At 43.7% G+C, this 12296-nt stretch overlaps 1 protein-coding gene across 1 annotated transcript in view; it reads left to right on the forward strand.

The window, feature by feature from the left end:
* Positions 1 to 11691, forward strand: part of gpc5a (glypican 5a) — a 132872-nt gene extending 121181 nt beyond the window's left edge. The window contains exon 8 of the mRNA XM_062527508.1: positions 10588 to 11691. Within this exon, the coding sequence (XP_062383492.1) occupies positions 10588 to 10736 (149 nt within the window). The 3' untranslated portion in view covers positions 10737 to 11691. The remainder of the gene's footprint in view (positions 1 to 10587) is intronic.
* The last annotated feature ends 605 nt before the right edge of the window (positions 11692 to 12296 follow it).

The raw sequence follows: 12296 nt of genomic DNA on the forward strand, positions 1-12296 counted from the left end.
AAATGGAACGCTTTGTCTCCGGTCCCGTCCCCAGTCAACATCGGTGCGGTGTGTCTTCTGAGGTAATGCCGTGAATCATTTCATGCGTTGTTAAAAATTCCTTATCTCAAGGCCTCACTTGAAGGTGAAGGTGAGAAGGCTTTGTGTAGGCCTACGCCTCGCATTACACACTATCGTGTTTGTGAAATTGATAAAAAGCTGAGCAAACAAACACACAAGTCCCCGAGTGCCATGCAGTGTCCCCCGCAAGCAAGGAAACGTTATTGTGGGAGATAACTTTCAAAAGCCATGTCTCCCAGATATGAAGTGTTGGATCACATGTGCAGTCATTGTGAATCATATAGAGGAAAGAAGAATGCAAGGGTCAGAAATGGCACTCCCATCAAAGTCCCGTACTGTAGCCACTATTGTGGTGGTTTAATTCTTCAAAAGGTCCACTGTTCACTCAAAGTATTTTTGACAAATCAACTACATTGTATCGAACTGTAATGTAGACATAACTAGATTATAGTGTAGAATTGTATACTTTGGATTCAACATACAGGCTCAACCACACACCATTGTGGTAAAGGGTTTGGTCATCATACGCATTAAGCATCATGTTTGCAGTCAATGAGATGAACCAAGCAGACTTGCATCTCCGACTGTGATACAGTGAATAACGTAGGATTATTAACAAATGCAATGCAGCTATATCATTTTCTTTGCTGATGTGTATGGTAAAAGGTATTTTTGTGTGGTACCAAAACAGACATTTTACAGAAGTATGTTAACTGGTTGTGTTAGCAAAGAACAGAGCATGATTGGTAGCAAATGCAGCTTTGGCTTCAGGAAGTTGTGGTTATAGCCATCATTACATGATTCTGAAGTTGCACATACATTTGTACTTTTGTTAAAATTGTAAATATGTGTGCTAAATATAAATCCACTTGGCACAAAATACATCTCAGTGTTCTAACCTCTCAGTTCCTATACTACTTCAATTTGTTCTGACAAAATTGGGTGCATGTTTTGTAGTTTGTGTCTAACGAACATTCAGTGATCAAGTCAGGGGTGTAATTAAACTGCAATTAATGGCTGTGTTTACATACATCTCTGGAAGTAAGGAATCAAGTCTTTGTTCAGTTAGTTTTAATTGTGGAGACTCCTAGGGTGTTACTTAGACAAGTGTTAGACAAACTTTACAGAGAGATCGAAATGCAATTAATGTGGCTGCTAAAACATCATAGAGACATCGCATGAAGTGTTGTTATTAGCACATAATTAGCACGTATTAAGTCTATGGAGAACTCTGTGACTTTGTATTAGATTAATGAATTTGTTATTCAATCAAACAAATTAATTTTCAGTTTGACTGCTATTTATGTGTCTTCCAAAATGATGATTACACTTATTTATTTATCTATTTGGTTATTTATTAACATTTGCTGCAGTCAGTTAATGAGCCCTGAATGTTGGTAAACTTCTCCAGACTAAAATCAGACCTAAATAAGATAGGAGCTATTATTTCTTTTTGATCCCAAGAGATGTCGATAGCGCTCTGCGGTGTCACAGAGAAATGGAACAGCTTTAGCTCCAGTAAGCCGCGCGCAATTCCACTTTTGTGTGTTGTTTTGGTGAATTTGGGACAAGCCTCGGTGCCAGCAGAGCAAATGAAAAAGGTTAATGAGAGGTTAATAAGAGGAGCTCGGAAAACCAGGAACCTTGATTCGTTATGCTAATGCTCTTTATGAGAGAAAAACACCCTAGTGTGGGTTACTCGCTAATAAGCAGATCATTTCTTTTAGGGTGAAAACATGCCCGCCTTTGATGTGAGACCAGGGGAAGCAGCACACATTTTGCTGCATTTAAATGTTCCCTGCCATCTATGATGTTTGTGATATTTAAAATTTCCCATCATGCGGGGCAAAGGAAAATACATTTTGGTTTAATAGAAGCTATTTAAAGTAATACGCTGTGATGTGCATAGCATTATATCAAAGGTTATTTGAGGACTTGTGAGGCCTTTATAGGAGCTAATTTCTTGAATATGATTTCTCATTGGCGACGCTTGCAAGCGTTTCTATAACAAGGTCTACCACTTTTATGAGGACTTTTGACAAGTGAGTCGGTGGGAAAGTCCACATCGTTCCAGACGTTTCTCCCGTCCAATATATGGGGTACAGTACATGATCAAGTATGAGATGCTTTAAAGCTCCTAATTGTCCTCAAGGGTAAGTCTTAATTGTCCATTTTAGCTGCACAAACAGAGCCTTGACAAACATACCCCAAAACACACATTTTTGTGGTCGAGTACCTAAGCTATGCAAGAGAGTAAAAACATTGTTTACCACTGAACCTTTAATGGTCATTTAGAAAATGTATGATGAGTAATTAGTACAACGCATGTAATGCATTTATTTGCAGGGAAGGCTTGGGGTGTGTTGTGTGTGTTTTCATAAATGAGCATAGGGCCAGACAAAAATTCAAGGCCTGTTGACAGGTTTAACAAGCAGCGCCTCTGATTAGTAGTCTATGATGCCTTGTCATTAAGCTTGTTCTCTCCCACTTGTAGAGGTTATTTACCAAGGATCTGAACTTTTTAATTGGAATGATGTATTCTAAAATCTGTGTGAATAACACATATCACACCATCACAATAGTTGTTGTGTCCCAGTGATTTCTTCCTCTTCAGTGAGTCACTTTTCATTTTCACCTTTCATTTGTTAATCTTAGGTAAGATAAACAGAACTTGAGTTCACATCAAGAATGACTCTCTCATGGAGCTTGGTATTCACTTGATTTCTCTCACTGTACATTGTACATCATGTTCCTGAAGTTATTGGATTCATGTGTGAAACTGTCCGTTCCCAATATGTTCGGTAATGATGCTTGCGGTGTAATGTTTTCATCTGCTTGTTGTTAACCTCTACCCTTTGAATCCTCTTACTGTAGTTTGTACACAAACTTGAACGATAACAGGGAAAAGAATGGCCTCTGTGATGTTCCTGTAGCTTATCATTCCCTGACTTATTTAGAAATCCCTGCAATGTCCGAATAGGATGTTCATTTCACCAGAAATGTGAACCTGCGAAATGTGGCTGAACCTGCCGGTGCGATTTAAGTGTGAACATGTGTGTTCCGTCTGGCAGAGACTGGGTGGGGTGAAGCCCAACCCGTGTTTATGTGTTGTGCCGAGTTAAGCGTGGGGGTGTGTGTGTGTGTGTGGGGGGGGTGGGGGGGTGGGGTGATTGAACGCAGATGCTTCCGAGTTGAGCGCAGCGTGCAGTGGCGAGGGCGGGGGGATTGCAACCCCCCTCAACCCCCCCACCCTCTGTGTCAGCAGGAGCTGATCTGATGTAACCTGGATTGCCTCTCGGAGGAAAAAACGCCGGGCATGAAAAATGCAACATCTTCCCCCCTTTTCCTCCAGCCTGTCACTCCACTGACGCCGAGCCCCAGTCGCTGTGTTCGACTCGTTTGAAGTGGCTCCTTTAATCTAAGGGCTTATAAACAGTAGTTGCACTACTGCCAGAGACTCGGCGTTGGCCTCATGTTGGGTTATCAAGCGATCGTGTTCTCGCTATGAAAATCTGTTCCCTGGCAGATTATGCTTAGCAAGGAGGAGATGACATGGATTCAAGCTGTGTTTTGCTGGTATGGTGAAATGTTAACTACTCACGGAGAAATGTAAGTGAAGTTCAAAATCGTGGAAGATGTTTGGAATTACTGCTCTCCTTCTGGCTGTATCCAAATGCCTCCACCCATGGCCCTTAATACACAGTCATATGTTATATGGTGAGGCAGACTCCTATATGCCCAGTTGTATGCAGGCAGAAGCAATACCTGTCCTTATCGGTGTTTTCTGCAGCATAGCTTAGCATGTTATGAGCTGCTTTGTTGCCGGTGGCCTCCCGGGGTCATCAGTATGCTGCTTGCGTCTGGGCTCGGAGGGTGACTGAACGGCTGATTCGGCCTCGGTATCGACTGTATTGAAGATGTCCACTGTAACAGAGGATCAGTTTTTGGCACGTCGACATTGAACGGCCACAGTGAGGCTTCTTCCTCTCCCTCACCCCCCCCCCCCCCCCCCCCTGTCCCAGCCCCCACCTCCTCCAGCACCGCCAGCAGATCTATAACAGGCTCGCTGAAGTTCTGGAGAGCCGTGCAGAGAAATGGATGCCGTCTAGACCTTTGAAATAATGTGAGGGTTTTTAATTAGGTGGCATTGATCCTGAACTACGGTGTGGTCAGAGAGAGAGAGAGAGAAAGAGAGAGAGAGAGAGGGAGAGAAGGAGAAGGAGAGAGAGAGAGAGGGAGAGGGAAGAGGGGTAGTGGTGCAGTGCAGAGACTGAATTTATGGGGAAAGAGACCAAGAGGTTTGGAAAAAAAGAAACCGAGTCTTTGGAGCAACAGCAGGCATGTTAAACAGCAGTGTTGTGATGGGTGACCTCCATTGTTTATTAGCGTTATTTGTTTCAATCAAGTCCCTTGTTAAGCCTTTCATTTTCAATTTTTACAATGTCAGATGTTTTGGCTGTCTTGCAATTGATTTGACACTGTGAAATTGTATAGTAAGACTGTCAAACTTCCAAGGTTTTTCTTTATAATCTTTGAAAAGTGTTTATGTAAAGGTAAATCCTCCTTTCCATACTATTTTCTGGGCCCGTACTAGTCTAATAATAGACTACACTTTGATCCACATACTATTGTGTCGTATCTGTTACATTGAAAATTAGGGTAACACTTTATATTAAGACACACAGGGCGGAGAAAAAAAAGATACAATACATGGAAATTGAGTTGAAAAGTAAGCGAAAAATAACTTCTTGACCTCACGAATGGAAAAGAGGATTAGACAAGGCTGTTAATTGTAATTCACGGTGCCGCACAGTCAGCCATGCCGCGCCGCTTAAAGCGGGCAATTTTCAGCACGGCTAACAACACAAACCGGCCAAGCCGAATTATTCCACAAAAGCGAAGAGGTCGAAAAAGATCTCATTCAGTGGGTCTGTCTTCCAAATTAATTGGGGAGGAAGGGAGGGAACGCCGGCGCCAGCGCTCCGCGGGCCCACGCCCGGGCCGGATCAGGGGAGCCGGGAAAGGCTCAGGTGGCCCGGGATCTGTCTCAAAGAGAAGGCCGCCAAACAATCAGCCTTCTGCTGGAAAGTCAACTGCAGCTGCTGCTGCTGCTGTTGTCCTTGGAGACAATCTTAATGCTTTAATGCATTCAGTGTTTTTTTTTCTTCTTCCCTTTCTGTTTATTAGCTGCTCTGTTTGAGATCCATCAAGGGTGAAACAGGTTGTTCAAATTCCCAGTTCGAGAGGAGAAACATAATTAACTGGGTTATTCTAAAAGTCCCACTGCGCTTTGCTTGAGTTGTGTATGACTGAAGCATAAACAGAGAGAGGGGGGAAAGACAGAGAAGGGTGTGTTTTGTTGTTTGTCAATAAGCAGCTTTTGAACCAAAACACAAAACAATAGGCCTATAGAATGAAAAGAAATAGATATGTTAAAAAAAATGTGTATAGGCTATATTCCAATGTCTTTGGGTTTTTTTTGTTTTGTTTTTTTTTTATTGGCAAAACAGCTTAATCCTCACTATTCACAACTCAGTTAGTATGGCACCACTGACACATTATTATAGTGAGTAAGCTCTCACTGGCAGCGATGGCTCGGGTGTCACAGCAGCAGTGAAATATGTGAGGAGAATGTTTAGGCGGTTTGACCGACAGAAAGTGAAGTAGCAGGAAGAGGGATAAACACGCTAATCTCAGCAGGCCTCCAGCCTCTCGTAGCTTAGCCACTGACTGACATTAGTTTGTGGTCTTTGTCCTGACATTTGGATTGGGGTGGGGGTGGGGGGGGTTGAGGTGTGTGTATGTGTGTGTGTGTGTGTGTGTGTGTGTGTGTGTGTGTGTGTGTGTGTGTTGGGGGGGGTGTATGGCTGTGAGGCTTAAGTGTGTGCTGAGGAACTCTTTGCCATGGCCTGAGGCTCTGAGAGGGAACCGCAGTGTGAGCGCGAGGCATGATGCCGACTCTCCTTGTTTGCACAGGCATGTAGTTAGCTATTCTAATGACCCTGAGCTCAGACGTTTTTTTCCCCCTTCAGCATGCAAATCATTTGTTCTCATTAGCATTTCTCGCACGCGCCGTATAAGTGATTTTTTTTTCTTTCTTCACGTTGGTGTCTTGTTGCACGTCGTATTACGGAGGCGAATGTGGAAGCAGGAATACACTTGTGCATTATAGCTGCCAACAAAGCTGATATTTTCATATTACAATGTGTGTGTCTGCACCTCCGTTTTTGAGGTAATTAAGCCATTTTTGTGTGACCAAAGTAATTTCCAAGCATATGAATAAAAAACAGAGTAATTTGTAAGGGATAGCAATTTTGTTTTCATTGTGGGTCACCGGCAGAGAGAAAAGCATGCTTATTTATTTTCAATTCCACGCTTTTGTGTGCTCAGTACAATGGCTCGTGGAAGCGCTCACCGATTTAAAACCCATTTCCTGTGTGTGCAGTGGCATGAACGTGTGGTTTCCATTCCTGGGTGGTTTATCTCCAGTTGACAAACATGCGGTCAGGATAAAGCTACAAGGGGGTTGCCTCTCAACAGGGCTGCCCTCAGTAATTCCTTTGATTTCATGGGACTGTCTATCACCCTTGTTTTCATTGTTTTTGGCATAACAAAATACCCCTTGGCCAAACGTTCAGCGTTGAGAAACTCTCCTCAGATATTCAGAGCTGGAACGTAAATAGAATCGCAGACACTTATGTGAGATCTGCCAAGAACATTTTGATTCATTCTGGAGGTCTTCAAGGTCAGAAGGTCGTGCTGCTGTCTGCCTGGCTCGAGTGCTCTGTGTGTGCTCAGTCTCAAGGTCTACTCTTGTTGTTGTCTGTCCTGGCAAGACCCATCCATAAAAGAAGCCAGCCAGTTCTATACTTTGAGTAGAACAATATTGTGAATGCCAAGCAATAAAAATGTCACAACCGTCAAACAAACATGACACGACAGATGTCATAACGTGCCATGAGAAATAGAGTGGACGCGTCCTGCAAGCAGGGCATTGGAGGTGACCTTAACTGTCATGTCCTTGGTCCTTCCGCATGTAACTTTGGTGTGCCATTACCTGGCGGTCAGTTGTTATTGACTAAGTTTCAAATGTTAGTCCTTGGAACAGAGCGTTCCTTTAAAACGTGTTGGTTAGCGTGCACCAAGCACTTGTGAAGAAAGCCTACATTAAAGCAACACTAAAGCACTTTTCCTCTGTCGCACACACGCTATTTGTTTATCCAGCTAATAACAGACAAGGTAGAATATGTTGCATGATTTTATGAAAGTATGATGTATTGCGACATCGAAGCAAGTCAAATTTGTAGTTTCTGATGTCTCATTTCATCGAACTACAGATACACTACCCCACCTCGTAAAGTTACATAGTGCGGTTATAGCCGATAGAGGGCCGCGAAGTGAAAGCAGAAGTGCCGTTCACCCTGTTACGAGTTGATGAACCGCTGAAATGATTTTGGAAACATTATTTAAAGGTAAACTCTTTAGTGTTGCTTTAAAATAACTTGATATGTCACTGTTGCATTTGCGTAGGTAAGTGACTCATTCATTCACACCACTTATGATTGTGAAATGACTTCATGCAGTAGATATGTCGTGCGTCATGTACTGTATATAAGGTTCAGATCTGTCCGATTACTGCTTTTCTGTGGCCTTTTAAAGGTTGCTTTTCAGCAGAATGTAGTGCAAGATAAAGAAGGGGCACTGCTGCAGTATTGGAAAACGAACCTTCAAAGCCCCTGACTATTTTCAGTAATTACTTGAGCTGCATATGCAGAGTGAATGCATGTTTCCTTGCGGCCAAATAGCCCTGTTTGTTTGTTGGTTGGTTGGTTGGTTGGTTGGTTAGTTTCTTCTTTTGTGTCTTTCATGTTGCAGTATGGTATTGATCAAAGCTCCCCTTCAGGTCCAACGAATTTAACTCCTATTGATTTTGCATGTGCTGTAAACTTCTCCAGTGACTTGTTTGTGGGCTTTCGCTTTTCTCCCCACTGTTTCCCTTTATGTGAGCACATATTTGTGTACGCTGGACTGTGTTTGATATCTTTGTGTCGTTTCATCAATAACAGATTGGCTTTGCCCACACTAACAAGTACTGTACTGTAGATAGAACTCTGCATCTTTTCCTCTCTGTGCATCTATTATGTTGTTTATCAATCTCGAGCTTGTATTATTTATAAATAGCATTTAAGCGTCCGATATTTGTATACTGGACATGGAATACTCCCAGCGATTTTTAATTTAAGTTCTCATGGTTAAGAGTATTTGGATATATTTTGGATTTGAGTCTTTTCTTGAATAGTGATGCAGTGGCTTTGAATGTTTAATCTTTTTTATTATTTATTAGTTGTCGTTGACTGTCTTTTATCCAAAGCATCATAGACTCGCATCAGCAAGTTCGGGGAAACCAATCCGGGCTGAACGATTGTCAGGTGGCGCCGCTACTGTTGCTTGGTGACACCTGCTCTTGGTAGAATATGATACGCTGCTACTTAATCATGTTCCATAGAGTCGGCCCGTGATTATAGACACACCCTCCTTTATGGACAGATCCCCATAAGGAGCTGTGAACAGCCTATCAGTTTATTGTTTTGACCCCCTGAGGGACTGCAGAGGCTAAGAGGTGTGTGACTTTCCAAAACATAAATGAAAGGAAAGTGCTTCTTAACTTCTTAACATTTTATTGTCATTAGATTGGAAATGACCTCTCTTCTTTTTGTCCCTCTTACCACTCCTTACTCCTCTTTCCCCTCACTTTGCCTGTAAGTTTACCAAACTGCCTCTGCTCCACACACACATGAACACACACACACACACTCCTACACAAACTGTTCCAATAAGCATTCAGGGACCCACAAGGGACCAGAGCAGGGAGGCAATCAACTGTTGCTTACACTTCCCCGCCTGCCAATCATGGGTAATCCAGCGCACACATACATCCAATACACACACACACACACACACACACACACACCCAGATGGAGAGATGCGGCGGTGTTACAGGATGCTGGCGGAGGAGACGGGTCATCACTCCTCCTTCCCAGCCCCTAATAGGCAGCGACGGGCCGCCCCGGGGGATTTGCAGCCGCACGGCTCCCTGCCGCTCAGAAGGCTAATGGCCACCTTCAGCGCCACGCACGCCACACCCAGCCGCCATTAGTGTCCGCGCCGCGCAGATTTACAAGCGCAACACCGGGCCCATTTGCATAGCGACAGTCACTTCTCTTCTTTTTATTCCTTTATTCCCTTCATTTGTTTTGTCTTTTATCTTCTCTTTGAGGCTTCATATGTATTTTCATAATTTTTTTTTTCATGCTTTTACTTTTCGACTTTTTCAACTCACTTTGTTTGTCTTCTTTCTCGGTGCTTCATACACTTTTACTTTTCAGACGAGACATACAAAAATGTATGAAGTGGATAACTTTTTAAAACTGACACTTTTTAACCGTTCTCCGGGTGTCTGGCGTGTTATGTTTACCTCTAAGCGCAGTGCAGAAATACGGCAGGGTATAACCATCACAGGGAAGGTGTTGGTGGTTGCGCCAGAGAGAGAGAGAGAGAGAGAGAGAGAGAGAGAGAGAGAGAGAGAGAGAGAGAGAGAGAAAGAGAGAGAGAGAGAGAGAGAGAGAGAGAGAGAGAGAGAGAGAGAGAGAGAGAGGATCAATGTTCTATACCAGCAGGCAGCCGCCAGATGCAGTAGACGTGCGTTTGTGCGTCTCCCAGCTGGCATTTAAGTGGTGGTCCGTGGGCCCCGAGCCGCTCGCTCCTGATCAATACGCCGCTAATGTCAGTCCGTGCACGGACCTGTGCGTAACGCACTCGTGTGTGGCCCGTCAGGAGAGCACACCCTGCCGATCATGGACCGGGAACCGTCCGCAACATGGACTATTGGACTATACGTCTGCACACTGAAATAAGCCTCTTTTAAAATCCTCCCTCCTTCCTTCCTCCTAGGCTGCATACATGCCTCCTTTGACCACCTTACAAGGCAATGTCTATGTTAAGATCCATATCGATGATGCAATGTGGGGGAAAGGTATAGACAGCAGCAGAAGCCGAGCTATGTTGAGTGTCTAGGGATGTGTGTGTGTGTGTGTGGGGGGGAGGGGGGGGGGGGGGGGGGGCTGCTGTGTCAAATGTGTTGATGTAAAGAGGCGTAATATGGTGCACATCAGGGGGGTGAAATATTTCGGAAACCCAAACAGAAATGAGTGGGAAAAAAGACCTTTCAAGGGAAATGTTTTGGGGATAATATGACATGAAGGGCCCAGACACATACTGAGATCGCTTTTGTATACACTGACCCGCATGTGAGTGCATCTGGCAGAGGTGATGGGAAACTATGCTGTGTGAAAGTGCTTCTTCCCTTCGATGCACGTCCAGCCCCCCCACCCCACCCCCCCCCGACCTCCCTACCCCCCCTACCCCAGTGCACCCCACCCCTGCATATTTCTCAATGTCCCTGGGAACTACAAAGTCACTCAACGCTCTTTTTTTCCCCTGTCTCTCCCTTCCTCTTGTCTTCCGTAGTGACGCCAGAGAAGACCAACAGTCACCGGCACCACCACACAAACACGGCGGACGTTGGAAACGGCGCCTCGGACGGCTTGAGAGCCGGAACTCAGGGGGTTTGTCTGGCCCTGATTTGGACTTGCGCGCTGACACTGTTGTCATGGTAATGTCACTCCAAGAGACTGCTGCCCCCCCCCCCCACACACACACACACACACACACAACCCACCCAAACTCACTCACACACACACACACACACACACACACACAAATCCAAATCGACTCGCACACTCATCTCTTCTCTCCAAAAGACGAATCTCTTCTTCCCTCTCCTTGGGAAAATAATGATATAAATAAATAAAGGGCGAGAGAAAGCGGCACACTTTGATGGGCAGGTCGGCGGAGGAAAGGGGGGATAGCGTTCGTCAGCGGAGACTCCTCGAAGCTGCGAGTCTGTTTGAACACACTGATGGTGTGTGTTGAGAGGTTATCAAAGACCAGCACGGAAGGAGAAACAATCCGGGCGGAGAGGAGAGGAGCGGTGTTGCAAGGATGTGTACACAGGCAAGAATGAAGTCCTACAGGAGACACAGGCCCACTTTATGAGTTTCATCTGACTGAAAGACCAATACCAAGAGATCCTGGATGAAAAATTGACAGCTTAAGTCACTTCCAGGAGTTAAATCAATCAACGCTGTCTCTTTCCTCATTGGAAGAGTATAGATCCTTCTCTTTTTTTTTTTTTTTTTAAACGAAACACTGACCGTAATTTAATCTTTTTTTTGTTTGTTTCATTAATATATTTGTAAGCTTAGTTGTAAATGGTAATATTTACAGACATATTTCTGGGTCTGCATTTCATTGGCTTTATTGCTTGATGTCATAGTCTGCTTTTTGAATATTCCCTGGTACTATGTACCTATTTTAGTTTTACATATTGCCATGCAGCACTGTAAAGATGTAAAGTTTCCTTTGTTTTGTTTTGATTTTTTTTTTACAGATTGTGTTCTTTTTCCCTCCATACGATCGCGTAAAACGCACCTTAACAAAATGTATTAATATACTGTGTTAATATACTGTATATTTATACCACGTGTATAGAGTACAGCAATAAAGATTTTCCCATTATTGATGTGTATAGCGCTCATCTCACAAACATTAACAGTGACACAGCAGTACGTCTTATGTTGTTTTTTTAGGTTTGACTGGCAGTGTGTCAGTGGAGGGTCTGCAATGACTCTGCATGGTCGTGTTTTAGTGACTTGTGCGTTAACCAGTTCTTTAGCTGTTTTGCTCTCAATTGATTTATTGATATGATTTATGATTTTCTTTTGGCTCATGGCTTTCCCTGGCCTATAACTGCCATACTGCCACTCATACAATATACAACCATTTGGCATGGTATGGTTCTCTATAATTCAATCCATTTAATGGGCCTGTACAAGCCTACACACATTACATTAATCGAGTTCACCTCTTTAAGCTGTATAAAGTCAGGTCAAAGAGCAAGACCCCCAGGTAATCAAACCTCAGCAGTGATATATTTCACAACATGCAGTCAGTCGTTATAAATTGCATCAGATGAGCGCCGTGTGGAAGAAATGTGGTGAATATCCCCTTACAGTGCAATGAAATATGTGGGAATGTTTTCCTGACCAGGGTGCATTTCCCAAAACGAAGTTAGCAACTTTGCTGATTGCAATGCTATTTCCCATTGCCAACCAACT

Source organism: Sardina pilchardus, chromosome 23 (genome assembly GCF_963854185.1).
Source record: "Sardina pilchardus chromosome 23, fSarPil1.1, whole genome shotgun sequence".
NCBI lineage: Eukaryota > Metazoa > Chordata > Actinopteri > Clupeiformes > Clupeidae > Sardina > Sardina pilchardus.